At 44.1% G+C, this 19,063-nt stretch overlaps 2 protein-coding genes across 2 annotated transcripts; both read right to left on the reverse strand.

The window, feature by feature from the left end:
- Positions 1-291: 291 nt before the first annotated feature.
- On the reverse strand, positions 292-5,730 carry LOC124663360. The gene is made up of 3 exons (XM_047201073.1): positions 5,066-5,730; positions 940-1,658; positions 292-741 (listed from the first exon to the last, which is right to left on the reverse strand). Exons 1-3 carry the CDS (start codon positions 5,480-5,482, stop codon positions 705-707), a joined length of 1,173 nt encoding a protein of 390 aa, XP_047057029.1. The 5' UTR covers positions 5,483-5,730; the 3' UTR covers positions 292-704.
- A 4,883-nt stretch (positions 5,731-10,613) lies between these two features.
- On the reverse strand, positions 10,614-15,133 carry LOC124661189 (ethanolamine-phosphate cytidylyltransferase-like). Its single transcript, XM_047199047.1, has 9 exons — positions 14,730-15,133; positions 13,782-14,017; positions 13,456-13,592; positions 12,154-12,225; positions 11,977-12,044; positions 11,694-11,811; positions 11,487-11,546; positions 11,269-11,391; positions 10,614-11,168 (listed from the first exon to the last, which is right to left on the reverse strand). Exons 1-9 carry the CDS (start codon positions 15,098-15,100, stop codon positions 11,097-11,099), a joined length of 1,257 nt encoding a protein of 418 aa, XP_047055003.1. The 5' UTR covers positions 15,101-15,133; the 3' UTR covers positions 10,614-11,096.
- Between the last annotated feature and the right edge of the window lie 3,930 nt (positions 15,134-19,063).

Genomic DNA, 19,063 nt, shown 5'->3' on the forward strand with positions numbered 1-19,063 from the left:
TGTACTCCTAAACAAAGTACTAGTTCAATCTAAACTTTGCTGTAATTCACAATATTTTCGCCAGAGAGCATAGATACGTTTCTAATACTCCCATCCATAATAAGTGTAAGTGGTTTATACTTTGTGATAAACTACTGACACTTATTATGGATCAGAGAAAGTAAATTTAATTATTCGAAGCCACTGGAAATGTAATCCTTACTAGAGATTGGGTGAAGAATAAATTTGGCGGGGACACGGAATTAGAAAGAATATCTAAACCAGCAAAGGGTATTTCTCAAGAGAAACATATATGTCAACACCCAAACAATTCTATCAAAACTGGGGATTAAACCACAGTTGCCGAACAGCTTGCTAAGAGCGTCAAATGGGTTTTGGTTTACACACCTTACATTGACCCTCTCAAGACTTAAAAGAAGGAAACCAATGATCATTTGTTTTCTACCCCCTTTAGATCTCTATTTCATATTTCCTGTACACGGGAAACAATTCAGATCAGATGAGCTCTTGAGCATCAAGCTGCAAATGATTGGGCTGCCTTGAAACAAGTATCGAGAATGATGTGCACTTTGAACAAGTTCCAGCGCAGAACGGATGACTTAGCATAATCGAACGACTGAAAGATCACTTGAGATGATGTGTTTCTCAACGCCCCCAAACAGGTGCCATGCCGGAAAAAACATGCCAGGTAGCTGTCAGCAGATTCATGAAATCTTTTTCACATCTTGGACATCCTGGGCCCTGAAGTAAATGTTAAAGTTGGCAAAAATAAGCATCATTCTTACCAGCTAATGTGTATACGTTCAAAGGAAGTCATTTAGCATACTCTTGCAGCTCATAAAGGGCGCAGTGATTTGAGTATACAAAATCTGATGATAAGGAAGAGCAATATACTACACCTGCTTACTCAAACATATGGAGCCATGAGTAGAGCAATACCTCTGGGAAGAATTGGAGCCATCAGATTGATCTTCATCCTCCTCTTCCTCTGCTTCATCTTCATCACTATCAATCTCCAAAAGACTCAATCTGCACTGGCTTAAAACTCTTCTCATCAGGAAAACATTCATGTAGTACTGCACCAAGTCCCTCCTTGGCTTTGAGGCAAAATGTTTCGACGCTATCGCCCAAAAGCTCTTATTCTCCAGCGAAGGAACCAAACGCTCAAGTCCATTAAACCTTAGTTGGTCGTCATGACTCCACATCTTAGAAACCTCGTCACCCATTGAATCAAATTTCCATTCCGTGAAAGCTTGGCCAATTTCAGACCTTAGCTGATCCCTTGCTGCATTTATGTGAAGCTGTCTGCAGAAGTACGATCCTGGATATTGGCAACTACAAGACTCAGGCCTTCCCCGACCAGCTACCACAATATCTGTTTGCGACATTTCACCTTCAGGGGGCCAAGTTCTGCTTCCTAGCATCTTTGAGATGTCCGGGTCATTCCTATAGCAAGAAAGCTCTGCATCTGAAGGTGGTCCAGTCCATTCAGGTATCTTTGCCTGAAAGTGCTCACCTACTCCTATCTTTTTCCGTTGGGTGAGAAGCACTGATGTCATGAGTACCATTCTCCTAGCAAGCCTCTCAGATTTCCTTGTTGGCATTGACCCTTTCCTGGGCATTTCATAATGATTGTTGTGAGTTTTGTACTTCCTTTTCTGAAAGATGAAAAAAAAAATACAACAAAGTTAAAAAGGTAAAGAAAAGGCAACTGCTTCGAAATCCACATCCCAAAACGGAAACTGGAATAGAAGAAAAATGGGGTAAATCCAAGTAGCGAAATTGACAATACAAGGAAACAATAAACACGGGGCGGACAAACATTCGTAGCACCCCACTTACGAATTCCAGTAATCTGTATCAAAATATGGACTACAAAAAGCATGCTATATGCCTACTGTTTGAGGATTTCAGATTTGACACAGAGAGCAAATAGTTGAAAAGCTACACTGTTGTCCATACCTCAATTTATCAAATTATCGACCTTACCTTTTGAAAATAAATCCTTACTTATTCAGGCACATAAAGGACAAGATACCGATGATTCTGTATCTGTACTGTTCTCCAATTTAAAATATTTTGGATCTGTCACTGATGTACCTATTACCTATTATTCTTTGACATTTTGACACCAGCATGCCTTGTATGTTGTTCGCACAAACATGTAGGATGGACACTGTGTGGTGATGCCTGAAGTGCAGGAAATGACACCACCATTATCAGTCCTCCCAAACACAAGATAATTATACAGTTACTGGTTCTCCACGACCTCTTTATCTCAGAGTAGCTCTGTAGGCCACATATCACTGTCAGCTTCATGCCAAAGCTGGACAGACTAAAAAATGCTTCTCCAAAAATATGCTCTCAAAGGTTTTCAGTAGTTCTACACGGAGAAAGGCATAAACATTTTATACTCCCTCCGTCCTATTTTTTGTGGCGCCGAATCTTTTTCGCCAGGTAAGGTGTGCTGAAGAGAAATTCGGACGGAGATATACCCTTAAACGGCATGAATCAATGCAGCTCATTTTCTACACCTGGATGTTCAATCCCCGCAGGCCCCACGTCCCTCATTGTTAACCTCACATGCAGGCACCCCTCTTTATACTGCCATGTATGCAGCAGCTGCCGAGTTTTTCCTCGCCAGTCGCCACACATGCAAGGGCCTTGGGGTAAAAATGGAAAAGAACTGCATTGCAGACAGCTACACCAAATATCACGGGACAAAAAAATTCAAATTTACTCCAATTGCTATGGACGGAGGGAGTATGCCACAAAACCCAAGATCAAGTTTCCAATACGATAATCTAGGACACTTGGTAGCTTTTAGATATCAGGCACTGGTGGAGCTACGTTGGGGCCAACTTGGGCCGTGGCCCACCCAGGAATTTTCCTAAAACATCTAGACATCTGTATCGATGGCCCAATCCACTAGCACAGCCAAGCCAGCGAACCAGCAAGCACCAAGCAGACCAGTATCCACACAGCGATTCAGAGCAAGCGACCAAAGAGCGTACTGGGTAGCGAGAAGAAAAGCCCAAGAAGACAGAGTGCGCACTTTTGACTGCTTCGTCGATTTTTCTAAGAAAAAATAGCGTTGGTAGCTAGCTATCTTTGCAAGTCAGTTTTGAAGGTTCTTGTATCTTCGCTAGTGTAGCACGTGTAACCTCTTTCTTTTCTTAATTCTTAGTTACCAGTTTAATAGCATGATTTCTTCACTAAAGTTTTGTCAATATTCTTAGTTAGTCGACAAAAAAAAGTGTAGCTCAAAAAAAATAGTGCCCTTTTTTTAGTTTGGCCCGCCAGATACTTGTTTGTAGCTCCGACACAGATATCAGGTAAAATATATTCAATACAAGAGAAGACTACATTAAATCGCCAACGATAAATATTATAACAATCGAGATCCGAGATATATAATTTTCATTTCCATTAAAACATGAGCATTCATTCAAATAATTATTTTACAATAGTACTAGAGAAAACAATGCAGATCAGTTCAGGATGCATGTGTAGTGTACACCCATTTCAGCAAGTCCACTTCAGTCCCTTAGTCTTACACCTGAGTCCTAGTCTACACCCAACTGAATAAAAACATGTTATCGACCCCTTGGCAAGCATCACTTATATAACGACTAACATGTCATTGGCGTTCTCACTAGGAAGTCTTCAGAGTGTAATTCGTTAACTTGGTTTCTGTTCTAGCACAACCATAATGATGCTTTAATGGTTAACAAATTAATAGATGAAATTGTGACCAAAAAACTTTAAATGGCATGTGTTGTTGAGTAAATAGAATTCAGGCATGTAACTGAATGTTCTGGATGTTTTGTTCTTAGACTTGTCAGCCCACAAGTCAAGGTTCAAAAAAGCGTTAGCTGTTAATTCCTAGTTTTGCGTCTTCCTAGCGCCTATTCGCGTAAGCGTGCACCTACACGCTCATGGAAGATAAAGCGCTAGACGTTTTGCTGTCGCCTAGCGCCCAGGTGCGCCTTTTTAACCATGCCAAAAACAGATCTTGAGAAAACATTACTCCATCAGTTCACAAATGTAGGTTTTAATGTCGCCTAGCGCCCAGGGATTTAGCGCTACGCGTTTTGATGTAGTCTTGCGCAATGCCAAAAACAGATCTTGACAAAATGTTACTCCAACAGTTCACAAATATTGGCTGCTTTAACCAAGGGCATAAGACTACAGGAACAGCCTAAAGCCCTAAAATGACTACCATGCCATTCTCTTACTCCAGGTTGATCTAGCTATTCTCTCCATTCTCATGTTCCCCTTCCCTCTCTAAGGAGGATGCATAGATGAGAGTGGTCACGGGGTGTACTACGAAGAAGAGAAACTGTTTACAACATGTAAAACGAAACGATATGATTAATAATGACCACTGTACGTACTACACTATTAACTAATAATGGAACCATCATGAATGCAGGCAACAATTTTCCCCTAGTGAGTTAATGTCAATTATCAAGTGGCATGCTCGCTGAACCTCAATTCCACCATAGGCGGTTCCTATTCGCTTTGCTGACTTATAGGGCTCTGCTTGGAGTTGTTGAATTGTGATGCGCTTAGAGTCCGTTGTGAAAAAAACTCCACGGAAGAAGGAAATCTTGGTTAACCAAATGGGTAAAATAAACTGCGACTCCGCTGTGATTATCAGAATACAGCGCAATGCCAAACAAAGCCTAAGTCAACAGCTGAGATGCTGACATGAAAAAGCCTTTCCCCAATCAGGATCTTCCATGGTCTGTGGAAGGTTCGGCTGTACCTGAGATTCTCTTGGCTTGAAATGGAACAACCGTCAGTTTCCATTCCATACCCTGCACAAATCCACTCATAGGAAACCGAGCCTAGATACGGACCTTAGGGCACGCAGTGGGATAACATATGGTGCCAAATCCTAGATGCAGCACAAGTCCCATCTGTACGGAGCAGCCGGAGAAGACGACCAGCACAGACTAGTACGCAACAGCCGACCCAATCCATAGCTACTTCAACGAATTAGCGACAGATCGCGACTGACGACGCAAAGGATTTGCGACTTGGTCCAGAAAACACTCACCTTGGAGAAGCTGGGGAGCTCTGCTGCGTCCGCGACGTCCTCCATCCTGAGGTAGCGCGCGCGCCGCAGGGCCAGCACCTGCCGCTTCCTCGGCCTGTCCGCCGGACGCTTCGCGCAGGGATCCACGGCGACCTCCCGCGCCCAGCACACCACCGCCTCCAGATCCCCGGCGGCCACGCCGTTGCCGCTTCCCGCGCCGCGCTGCAGGATCTCCCCGACGAGCGCTTCGAACGGCCGCCGCGTCTCGCCGGCGCCATCCGGCTGCGGCGAGGGGACGACGCCTGAGGAGGAGGAGGAAGGGGGAAACGAGGAGGAGGAGGCGGCGGCGGCGGCCGGCGCGTGTCGTGGCTGGTCACCGCAGTGGCCGTTTAGGGCGAAGGGGGCATCGAGGAGCTGCTTCTGGTACATACCGACCATCGGAGCACGGGCGCCGCCACCCGTCGTGGTGGCGGCGGCGCGGCTGGTTGAGGCGGGTTTGCCGCTCGCCGCTGCCGTTGCCGCTGCCGGTGGCTGGCTGAGAGGATGGAGAATTGGAGATTTCGGTGTATTGTCAGATTTAACTTTTGAAAAGAATTGGGACGGAATTATGGAATGTTCTAGGCTAGGGTCTCTACTCTCTAGGGAGCAGAGAGCGGTGTTGCGATTCGTGGAGGCCAGCGTGTTGGGCCTGGCTGAATGAAACTTTGTCCAAACCGCCCTCCAGGCTACTGTATATATCTTCCAAGAGATTTACTTTATGTGCTGGAATTTGTTAGATTTGAAAAAGCTATATAATTATATGTGAATTTAGATAAGTCTGAGTCACTTATTTTTTATCGGACGGAGGAGATGCATGAATTGCTAGGGTTAGGGTTTCCCTTCATATGGACCATCCAAATGCGTGATGATTTGACCCATTTTCTTAATTCTATAAGTATAATATAAGCCATTGAAAAATATATAAAGCTAGCTATGATGGTTTTTCCTAAAAAAAACTTCAAAAATATAAATGGTCCACTCGTATATGCATATACTATGCATCCCTTATCTTTCACATGTCGTCGTGCTCCATTCCTTCATGTTTTACCCTAGCAAGATGTGAAGCAACAATGCACGAGATGGGTGAGGCTAGGGTTGAAGATGAAGACTTCCTCAAGTTCTATGACATGAGTGTGCGAATCCGCCACCTACCTCGACATGGGTGAAGCTAGGGATCACTTATTTGTCTCATCTCGAGCATCCACATGGATTGCCATACTACATGACGCTTCCCAAAGTTTCAACTAGTCAATGTACCGAGCAATTTGTGTAGATTGTAATAATATTGTTGAGTCGGTTGAGTCTACAAATTGGTTGTTTTGGTATTTGGCAACATCAACTGCTAGCACCTTAAATTAGGTTCTAACCTAGACATGCCAGCTTTATTACTTTTCTTCCACCAAACATAATTTAGCGTCACTTCGTCTCCTATTTATTAATAGGCGATATTGTGCTAAATGGCTTATGTAGAATCAAATTAGTAATGCATGCAACACAATTTTAATGTTTTGCCCTCTTTCCTCTCTCCACATGAATGGATGAACATGTCAAGTCGCGCTGATATTATCACATTAATCGCTAAATTTAGAAACTACAAATGTTTTCACTTCTAAATCGTTAATTTGATTCGCACTCCTCATCCTCATTGCCGAGCACGCCTCGACAACCTATATGATTCAAAACTAGATCATGTTTCCCACAAGGCCAGAATATAATATGCGCATGTTATTAGATGGACAAAGACCACTTATCACGATAATAGAGTATATTTGCCAAATAATTTTGACATGATTTTAGGCTTCTAATGTTTTGCATGGATAGAGGGTGGATATGCAGATCAATCAATAACTAGAAGATAACCATACCATACAAGTTCATACAAGTTTTGCATTTGTGTAAATGATGTTCAAGAACATGCCAATAATTTTTTTATAACCAGCTGACAAGTAAGGTCAGCAATCTGACCATTACCTACAAAAAAGTTGTCAAAATATTTCAATATGTGATCTAATTTCGAAAATCTCCTCGTGAGTCGATACTAAGCAAATAATAAAAACTGATCGTCACATGGGTATATTGTTTGAGAGAGAAAATACATCCAAAAAGTTAAGATCAAGAGAATCTTAGTGATGTCATAGCAATGTTTGCACAATGCACACTAGGACTAAAATGTAGCACTGCTTTGTACTCTTATCAAACAGTTTATATTTTGCTATTATGTAAAAAATGTGAGAACCTAGAGGATAACTAGTAACCTCGGGTGTGCCAAGCATGTTTGACTAATGTAAAACATGAAGAAAATACAAGCATCCTCAGATTTACTACCATACTTCTGATAACTTTTCATGTTTTCTTATTGGAATGTTGTTTATGAGGAAGAGAAGTATAAACATAAAACAACATGGGTAACTTGCACACTCTTTATAAAGATTCTTGTATAATCGATGTTTTCAAGCACATGAAAAATGTAACCCCACATAAACACATCATACTACAAATCTATGATGTATAAAAATATTGGAAGATTCAAATAGCATGCAAATCTTGATGAGCAAATAAAGAACATCACCAAAAAGAAAATTCAGTAAGCAAATCTGATAGTTCTCTCGTGTATACAAAATGAAGCTATTGAGTAATTAGGAAGCAATAATTGAAATGTTGTGATTTTAAATGTGTAAGACTTATCCATAGCCATTGGATGATCAACTTTTTCTTAAAAAAACTGAGTTGTGTATTAATTAAGTAACACGATTTTTGTTACAACCACGCAATATACATTGTGACACGCAGGTCGGCATTCATCTTCCTTTGAGATATTCCCTCGGAGCAATCATGTGATGATGATATTTTCCTATGTACTCATGAGTTCTTAATATTGTTCTTGAACACTTCTATGTATCAACAAGTATGTACATTACTTGTTTGTGAGACTATATATTGTATGATGGTAGTTCTAATGGTCCCCTAGTCCATAAGGCTATGGGGACACATATCCACTTATTTAGTTGTTGACTATGTTTCACGAGTAATGGACATGGTGATCATGACTCGATAATATTGACTCGAGGATCGATACCACTAAGTTGGACATATCCACTTTGAGACAACGAGATGATATTCATTTGTTAGTCTCAAGTACAATGTATATGCTATGTCCTAGACCTAACGTATTCACATGTTCTCGAGTTGATTCGACTTACTTAGGGTTTATCAAATGCTACTTATTAATTGGCTAGTTATAAAGGTAGATTTCAGGTTAGTCGTGAAACAATCTACAAGGTTTTGGTTGACCAAGATGGGATTTGCCCATCTGGCTTGGAGATATATATTCTCTAAGCCATCTCTGAGTGATCAAATTCGTAAAGCATGGCCTTACAACTTGGTCAAGAGCTAATTAATCCAGTTTGGAATATGTATCAGGAATCGAGAATATAGGTCAAACTATCTACACTCGACTTGAACTCAAAAATACATATCGGAGGCAAAAGGAATGTTCCACATGACACATTGTTGAGGTTCCTCGGAATGACTTTGCGATACTCGGGAGTTGGCATGTTCCACTAGCAGGCGCTACCAGCTATCGACTTAAGTCCGAGTGCTCACCACATGTGGGAACTGGAAAGGGCAAGTCGTGTCCTTGTGATCATGAACCTATATGGTCACACAATTCAGGGGTTAGGAACCTACCTGAATATGATCTTAGTAGAAGTAGGTTAGAGTCCTATCGGGTCACAAGTGTTGTGGGCCAGAGAGAACGTCTATATAAATTGAAGGTGTGGTGTAGATAATAGATGTCGGTTAGTCAAGAGTTGATTCGAGGGTTTCAGAAACCCTATCCACCACCACCTCCAAGCCCACGTTGTACGATTTGATCTAGCAATTCGCTGCTTGATGTTCCTCCTCGTGTATATACTTTGTAAGTGTTGCACTTGTGACACTTGGACGAACAACACGTGGGATCTGAGTTGAGCTCTTCGAGGGAACCGAACAAGGATGAAATATCAATTAATATGACTATACTAGCATGACAGTTATGCCGACTCTACTATCGATACGGGCCTACATGTCAAGTGGTAACCTCGTGACCTAACACCTAAGCATTGTTCATCGGCATGGCAGTAGAAAATTTATGTAGTGCTAGTCGTAGCATATCACATGACCCAAAGGGAGGTGTATTAGCAATTCTCTTTACATTTGTTGGCCTACACAACAAAAAAGGAGTTGACCGCCAGCTTCCAGGTGAACACTTTTACCTTCGGAGGCACATCTGATTTCCAAATCAAATCCCACATGCTTTCGTTTCCATAAGGGCTAGCACTTGAACTAGTTTGAGAATGCATTTTCATGTCAAGGGCAAGCATATAGTACTGCTCACTGAAAGGACCGAAGATTACTCTGGGTACCAGGCACCATAACCTTCATCATCAAGGTTTGGACTTCATCTGCATCATAAGGTAGAAATATATCCATATAATATATCCACCTTGCAACATTTTAAAATGGATGTATTGATACTAATTTAGTATCATATATGTTGCTACATTTCTTTATAAATTTGTCAATTTTTTTTACTTAAGATAGAAGCTAGAAGTACACTTATTTGCAGACGGAGGGTCCGTAGCACATGTTTTGTGAGAGCATCTACAGTTGGTTTCCAATATGTGCACCAACTCACTTACCTTTCTTTCGCTCTGTTATTTCCGTTAAGTCTTAATAGAAATGGGTTAGCCCAGGTGGCACAAATATTAATCCCTCCAATCCATAATATTTGTCGGAGCTTTAATTCAAGTTTGTCTAACATTGTTTACCAAAGAGAATAAAGTTGACATGCTGAGCTGGATTCTATTGGACCCTGGTAGCATGTCGAATGTAAATATTTGGGAAGCTAGATGTATTTGAAGCTATATTGTGCGTCTGTTTCTTTCCAAGCGAATACAAAGTGTCCTACCAATTGCAGGTTTCTTTCTAGTGTACATTCAACTGAACATTGTGGTGTAAGCACGTGGGCACCATCTAGACAAGTACATGTCGTTGCTGTAAATATGCTAATGTAACCATTAAGCATGTAATCTTCACCGTCACCTAAAAGCAGAACATGCTTTGAAATGTAGAGTATCAATTTTGTCCGCAGATTTGTTGTTAACCATGATCCTTACGGAAGGTACACATGATTTTGGAATTCTTTGTATGCACGACTCTGAATATCTGAGAATTAATAAACTAACTGTTTCATGCCACTGCAAGGACTGGATCTCCCCAGTGCAGAAGATCATAGCCTCAATTCCATTCACCTGTACAAAGTATATGCGTTAATAACATTTTCAAATAACTTTGGCTATCTTTTATGCTGCCATTATGAAACTAAAAAATACCTAGGGAATATCAGACAATACAATGATGTTCAGCTAATAATACATTACTTATTTTCTCAAAAAGAATACATATTTATTCTCTGTAGCAAATAATCATGCATACTGGCATCACAGTATATATAGATCTCTAGTGCACCCTGGTAATGACAAAATACGGATGAACAAGGAAAGCTGAACATAACCATCTACGGTCAGAAAAATCGAAAGTCACAGATGACTATCACTAGTTCTTCATCAAGTATATACTTGGTACAATTAGGAGGGTGCAACTCTAATCACTTCATAAACTCTTAGGTAATACTGTAACATACAAGTATACAACAATGATCTGCTGAAGGTGTTCAGCCAAGAATATTTCCCCTCCAGGGATAACAATGAAAAAGAAAAAAGAATCATGTATGTGAACTCATGTTGCTAAGTGGACATTCCAGCTGAAAAAGGGCAACACTAGAAGAATATGACGGTCTTTTAATTTAATTTCTTCAGCTGATTCCCTCTGCCAAATGGCCATCAAATTACGACTGGCTACTTTCCATAGCTGAGTAAGTGTTGCAAATACTGTTGTAGAATAGCTTTTCAGTATGGGGAGGCACCATGCCTTTCCTCAGCTTGCTGCAAAATTGTAAGCTCCTTTTGCAGCATCAGTCTCCAAAGACAAATTTCTTTTGCGTGTAGTACTTGTCTTCACTCGCCTTCTTTTTCAAGTTTCTTTTCTGTTCGGAGAAACCCCCAAGAATAATGTTTAGTAGGGTATAAAATCCTAGGGGAAAATATGTATATTTATCAAGCAAGTTACACTACCGCAGTGTATACCTTGTAAGCTTCATGGTTATCAATAATTCTTGTAGCGACTGAAACTGATGTTATAGTTTTAGGGCTTGTGACTATTTGAAAAATACCCATGCTCTTTGGAAGGGCGTAGGGATCATCTTCACCCTGCAGCACGCGTCCAACAAGTTTCAATATCAATTTGCGCACCTAATTTAGGTAAGTTTGCCATCAAGATACATCAGGTTTAATTATATACTTACAACAGAAGTACCCTCGGCTACTGTCCCATGTACAACCAATGAAATGTTAAACGTAGTAATCTGCATCATGTGACAAAACAAAATATGTGAGGGTCCGCTAGCAGAAGATCTCTGCATTGTATTCAATTATCTTCAAACCATATGCTTGAAACTAACACTCAGGTTCAAGAAATAGACTAAATCAACTTGCAAAATTTTGTAACATACCATATCCCTTGAAACTTCCCATGGTGCGCCTATTATAACTTCATCGACGTAGCGACAAGCAAGTACACTAAGGGTACGCTCATGGAGGTGCATGATAGGACAACAGCCTCTTCTTTCCCTGGACAACTGGTTCTCATAAGCATGGCAGCTAACCTTATACAAGACAAGCTACATGTTTTCTCTTTTTTTTTTTTGTAGTAACACTCGTAACAATATATATTTGATGCTAATTTATGCTCAAAAAATCCCTTAATAATCTTAAGTGAAGATATTAAATAAGCACCTGATGGCCTGGTCATCATGAACACCGACAAGAAGGAAGTCACCAAGTTGCCTGGCAATTCTTAGGATCTACATTAGACAGTAACATCTAGGTTTAATGACAGCATATGAACCACACCAAAGACCATCTTCTGTGAGGTGTTGAGAAAATAATTTGCATGAGAACCACAAAAGGTACCTCAACATGGCCGGCATGGAAAAGGTCAAATGCACCATCTATATACACCACGCGAGCACCTGGCGAAGGAGCCTGAATGCACATGAGTACTTCTCAATAAATGGAACAGAATGGCATAGTCAATGTAATTCTGCCAAGGGTAGCAGTAAGACCATGGATAAAACGGTACAGTTGAGGCATTAAGTAGTATTTTTACATTTGGTTAAAATAAAAGGGTGTACCCAGTGCTTAAAGCTCGGCCTACCTCCCACCCTCAGGGTGCAAGCGGTAGCGGGCCATCTGCGGCGCCGCAGATTTAGGCCCATTTAAATACATACGCGGGCTCCCACAGAAAATGAAGAAAAATAAGCGGCGGATGCGGGCCAGCCCGCAGTTACCGCATAGTGCCGCGAATCGCAGCTCGGGGCGGCGGATGCGGACCGGGGCGGCGGCGGCGGAGGCACGGAGCTCTTCCTCTGCTTCACCTCCCGCCCCACCATCGTCTACTCTGGCTTGCGCCCCTCCGCCTCCTCCAAGGCCTTCAGCCCCGGCCGCGGCGGCGCCGGCGCTGCGCCCGTCTCCGGGAGCCTCAAGGGGGTCCAGTCGCCCATGTTCCCAACGGGTACGACGGCGGCGTCCGGGGCCCGACGCGGTAGGATGGAGGCCGCCGAGCCCTCCTCTCCCAAGGTCACATGCATCGGCCAGGTCCAGGTCAAGGGTGGCAAGCGCAAACCCAAGTACGGTTCCGCGGCGTCCGCCGCCGCGCTGCACTCCCTGTCCCGCCGCGATGTCGGCGGGGGTCTTGGATCGGAGTACAGCTTCGGGCGTGTGGACGACCGGAACAGCGGCAAGAGATGACCGGGACAGCTGCGCTCTGCTCTCCCTTGTGCGAGCGCCCGCGCTCTATCGCCGGCGACAAGAAACGTCATAGGGAAGCAAATGTACTAATGTAGTACTACTAGCAAAGGCAGGGAGGAAATTCCAGGAAAGCCGATTGATTCGCTGCGGCAGAAGCGGTCTCCGCGTACACACGCGAGAACCATGCGGGCTGCCGCAGGCGGCCCACTGATTGGCTGTGGACAGATGCAGAAAACATGCGGGCCCCCGCATCGTGTCCCACTTGCAGCCTGATCCCACCCAGACCCCACAATGTGTGGGAGCTTTCAGCACTGGGTATGCCATTTTTTAACATTTGGTTACATTAACTGAAATATATCAGGACATTTTTTCCTATAAGTGCCTAAAAGGCTGATCAATAAAGGAAGTATCAAGTAAGAATAATAAGCAGCAACAACTGAGACGGAGTTCCTTAAAATCTCATACCTGCCCATTTGAAAACTGCATTATCCGGCGGGAAGTTGGAAGAAAATTGGAAAGCTGAGGTTTCTTCTGATCGCATGATTCAACTCCAACATTTTCATTACTGCCCTGTTTATGCTTGAATGTTAGCAATATTCTCCCTGTGTCGAAAGAAATTGTTCCCATGTAAGATTGCAATGGGCAAGAAAATGATATTGTCTAGGATGAGCATGGAAAGCATTTTTCAAGCAACGCACGGTATGCTATTATACAAGATTATAAACAATATGCATCAAGAGTATCCTATCCAAAAAAACTAGTGGCATTACTAATCCATATGGTCATCTTACCGACTATATCGGTGCTTGAAACACCTTCAGTTCGCCTGATTTGCTTGTATCGTCCAGCCTTCTTTGCTAACGCATAAGCATCAGTTCCATCAGGTAGAAGACAAGGATCGTCTCCATGTATAATGTAATCAATGTTGTATTTACTGAAGAGCGTATTCATGAATTCTTCTGTAATTTCATAGGGCGCATTGGGAATGACCTCATCCACCCACTTCAATCCACTGACAAGTGTCAACCTAGAATATGAAAACATAAATACACACATAATAGTCAGTGAGCATATACATTTATCAAAACTTAGTAATTCAAAGTTACTGCAAAAATAAGACAGAATTAGACCATCTCAATACTTTTATACTTCGCGGGGACCAAAAAGCCCGAAATTGATCTTTTGAGGCAGAGGTAAAGGTAACCTAACTTCATCAATGATATAATTGAGCATACGCAAGCGAGATAACTTCATATGAGAACTGAGTTCTAGCTCAGTGGCAAGGCAAGCGAGTGCGCAGCCAGCCCACCCGGGTTCGAATCCCCATCTCGCGGTAATTTTGCAGGGAGGGGTGAACTTTAAACCGGGTTATCATCCTAGCGTCCATCCGCTGGGAGAGTCTCATCCTACCTAACAACGTATAGCCAAGGGAGGGATCATTCCCCCGTTGGTCAACGTTTTTATAACTGAGCATACGCAAAATAAAATTCAGATGATTTATGCATGAGAAGATTAGCACAGAATCCCAACTCTTGCAGCTAACTTGCAATATTAGATACATAAATAATGAGAAAGACGCGAAATCCAGGTATTCGGACAAATTTCAGAGAATATGGCATACTAGTACTTATTTCAACAAGGTTTCCAGATAAATTTGCTATACTACTGCTAACGCCATCAACGCGCTCTATTGAAACAGAATAACGTATTTCACAGGACAAGGGAAGCAGTGTAGTTACCTCTCTTCCATGGAAAGCACGGGCGGACCCTTATTCGCCACAATCTCCTCATCACTGACAACTCCCACGATCAGCTGATCTCCCAGCAACTTGGCCTGTCGCAACGCATTTGCGTGGCCATAGTGCATGAGATCAAAGCATCCATCCATGTACACTCTCACAGGCCTTTGCCGTTCCTTCTTCTTGGGAAGTTGTCCTAGATATGGCCAAAAGTATGGAGCAAAAGGAGCACCAATTCCTCCAAAGTAGCCCGTAGATAACCAAAGAATTGCTACGGTGACCATAACTCCCCCGATTCCGAAAAACTGGGAATAATACCCACCATTCCAGAGCCCCTGGTTGTTCTCAAACGCTAGCATACCCATCATCATCTTGAGGAGTAGATGCACTGCCCTGGTATTGCTACTGAAAAGAAAAAAGTATACAGCCAAAATGAGATTTCACAGTAGATGCATCCCCCCATGGCAAGAAACGGTACCATAGATGTAAATTAATGGAAACAAAAAAAAAACCTCGCTGTCCAAACTTTTGCAGCCCAAATATTTATGCTGTGTTTAGAACAAGAGAGTGACCCGAAAGTAGTATGCACCGCTTTCAATAGTTAATTGTGAAAGGTCAGATGGATGTTGGACGTATAACCAGAACTAACTAAATTTGCGCAACGTGGTTAGCTAAGAAGTCACGTTGACAGAATCGTAACCACCAGACATTTTGGAAAGCTACAGTCTGAGCGCTGGAGAGTTCAGAACAAACTTGTATTTGCGTTGAGTACAAGTTACATAGTAGCAACTAGTGGAGCTCAGGAATCCATGAGTTCTTTTTTTTCTATGTACAAACGTTTGTCACGCAACAATCTGAAGCAACTGATCATCTAAATTTGTACCACAAGGGGGAAAACCTGGCAAAATGGGACCATAATCTTCAGCTGTTGAAACCTCGAATTTCTCACAATAATCGAGCGAGGAATAATCTGGTTCCCACTGCAAACAGCCTAGCTCAAATTCAATTATGCACGCAACTAAGCAGAATCTAGAGCGGCGTGGGCTCAACCGCGGGCAGGAGCACGGACACAATCACGGGACAGGAGATAGAGCGAAGCGGCAGCTCAAATCGCCCCACCAGTGAAATGCTAACTTCAATGCCGCAAACAGAAGATATAATCAAATGGCGCAGTGCACGCGCGCGTCCACCCGCCGACGATCCGTGGTCAGATGCGGCATGGATCGATCGGTGAACCGAAAGTGGGGGGAAGGAAAAAAAAACAAGCAACACCTAGAAATAATTTATCGCGATTTTGTTTCCCTTGAACAGCGAGGCGCGAGATTCAGAGAGAGGGTAAGAAAAGGCGCGCACCGGAACGAAGGGGGCAGGCGGCAACGGCGGCGGCCGAGATCGGGCGACGGGTGGCGTGGGGATCTCCGCCGGGGCGGGGCCGGCTGTGGCGCGGGCCTCGCGGGAGAACCCGTCCGTTGGCGCGGCGGGGCGGGGGAGATCTGCCACTGCCGCGACGCGGTGCTGCGTGTGGCGCGGCGCGGGGCGGGGCGGCGAAGAATCCCTGCGTCTGTCTTGTCTCCGCCCGTCCCCGGTTTTTCAGGGGAAGAGCCAGCCAGCCGGAGACGAGACGCGCACGGGACGAGACGAGACGAGACGACAGCTCTTGTACGTCTCGCAAATTGGCGTGTGGTGCTGTGTGTGGGCTCCTCCCCTTCACCAACTGCTTCCCCCACCCTGCGCGCTCGCTAAATATCCGCGTCTCACCTCACGTGTGCTCTCATGTTCTCTTCTCCCATCTTGCTGATTTTGCACCGGCTTGCAAATTAAAGGTTGGTTTTGTGAGGGGCTCTTTCCACTCCAAAAATTCTTAGAAGGCAGGGGTATTTTTTTCTCCCTCCCAGTTTGTCGTGGTTTCGGTATCCCAAGGAACACGGGTATCTCGGCAAGATCCTTGAGGTTATCAGCCCACAGGGGGCTAGAAGCAACGCTCCAAGCTCAACAAAGCCATGGCGACGTCGGAGCAGCACGACAGAGAGAGACACGATCTTACCCAGGTTCATGACCCTCGTGATGAGGTAAAACCACAACGTCCTGCATTGGTGTGTATTGCTACGGCTCCGAGAGGAGTATGGTGTTACAAGGTGGTGACCAGTTCTTCCCAGCTATAGATGGGATCTACTCTAGGTGGAAGACGATGGCATCTAAGTGGTACCTTCGCCGGATCATAATCCACTTCTGCTGGGCAGCTGCCTCTCCATTCATAGCGGCACTAGCCCTCCTCTCCCAGAAAATTTGGTAGAGGGGTAACCACAAATATGCCCAAGGAAGAGGACAGTTGTCCCTAGCTAAGCCCATGGATCTGGTCCATGGCCACGCCAAATGCCTTGGCTCACATGGGTGGTTGTGGACGATGTCGACACCCCTGTCGTACTCACCGCCCACCCCGCACCTTTAGGGAAAGGGGGCAACGGCTGCTTCACTTTATGCAGGCAAACTTGGAACTTCTCTTATCTTATCTTCTGGGGTGTGTCACGGCTGGCGTCACTGCTCGTCAGCTTCGTCAATACGCAACTAGCTTGCGAAGGACCCCGCGCAGCATCTTGATGACCCACAAGTATAGGGAATCGCAACAGTCTTTGAGGGAAGTAAAACCCAAAATTATTGATTTGACACAAGGGGAGCCAAAAAATATTTATAAGCTTTAACAGATGAGTTGTCAATTCACCTGCACCTGAAAATAGACTTGCTCGCAACAGTTTATCAGTAGTAACAGTTTTATAGCAGTGGTAGTAGTGAAGTAACAACAGTAATGAAATGAAAACAACAGTAGCGATGATTGCAGTAGACAACATGATTAAATATTGTAGGCACATGAATGGATGAACAGGGCGCTGCATAAATGAGATAGTTCATATAATAGCAAGACACATGCATTGCAAGTAATAATGATATAAGCATCCTATTATAAGATAACCATAGGTGTGTGTTCCTATTTAGTCGCGTGTGCTCACAATGAGAAACTTACACGGCATCTTTTATCCTACCAGCCCGTTGCAGCGGGGCCTCAAGGGAAACTACTAGTAATTAAGGTACTCCTTTTAATAGAGTATCGGAACAAAGCATTAACACTCCATGAACACACGTGGTCCTCACATCATAGCCATCCCCTCCGGTTATCCTCTGTGTCACAACATTAAGCATAGCAAGTTGCAACAATGTCAAAAATACTAACACCGGATACTAGGCACTATGCCCATAATAATCTTATAGCTATTACATGACCAATCTCATCAAATCCCTACCATCCCCTACAACCTACAACTGGGAATTACTCACACATGGATGGTTGATGGAGCGGCGATGGCGATGATCTCCTCCAAATTCCCGTCCCAGCAGGGTGACAGATCGGAGTTTCTGGTCCCGGATTGGGGTTTCTGGTGGCGACGGAGCATCGGAACTCTTTCTGGAAAAACGTCGAACCCCCCGGTATTTTCAGGTCAGGGCTTCTTATAGAGCGAATGAGAGGTCGAGGGGGTGGCCGAGACTGCCAGACCACCCCTAGGCACGGCCAAGCCTGGCCCGCGCCTAGGGAAGGTGTAGGCCCCTCGTGGGCCCCCTCCGTCTCGTCTTCTGGCTCCGTGAGTCTTCGGGTGAAATATGGATTTTGCGATATTTTTTGGAAATTTTCCTGAAAGTTGATTTTCTGCGCAAAAACGAGACACCAGAGCAATTCTGCTGAAAACAGCGTCAGTCCGTGATACGTCTCCGACGTATCGATAATTTCTTATGTTGTATGCCATATTATTGATGATACCTACATGTTTTATGCACACTTTATGTCATATTCGTGCATTTTCTGGAACTAACCTATTAACAAGATGCCGAAGTGCCGGTTCTCGTTTTCTCGCTGTTTTTGGTTTCGAAATCCTAGTAACGAAATATTCTCGGAATTGGACGAAACGAAGACCCAGAGGCCTATTTTTCCACGGAGCTTCCAGAAGACCGAAGAACATACGAAGTGGGGCCACGAGGTGGCTAGACCACATGGCGGCGCGGCCAAGGGGGGGCCCGCGCCGCCCTGTGGTGTGGGCCCCTCGTTAGCCCCCCGACTCTGCCTCTTCGCCTATATAAAGCCTCCGTCGCGAAAACCCTGAGGCGAAGAACCACGATACGGAAAACCTTCCAGAGCCGCCGCCATCGCGAAGCCAAGATCTGGGGGACAGGAGTCTCTGTTCCGGCACCCTGCCGGAGGGGGAAGTGCCCCGGAAGGCTTCTCCATCGACACCGCTGCCATCTCCACCGCCATCTTCATCACCGCTGCTGCTCCCATGAGGAGGGAG

Source organism: Lolium rigidum, chromosome 6, assembly GCF_022539505.1.
Source record: "Lolium rigidum isolate FL_2022 chromosome 6, APGP_CSIRO_Lrig_0.1, whole genome shotgun sequence".
Taxonomy (NCBI): domain Eukaryota; kingdom Viridiplantae; phylum Streptophyta; class Magnoliopsida; order Poales; family Poaceae; genus Lolium; species Lolium rigidum.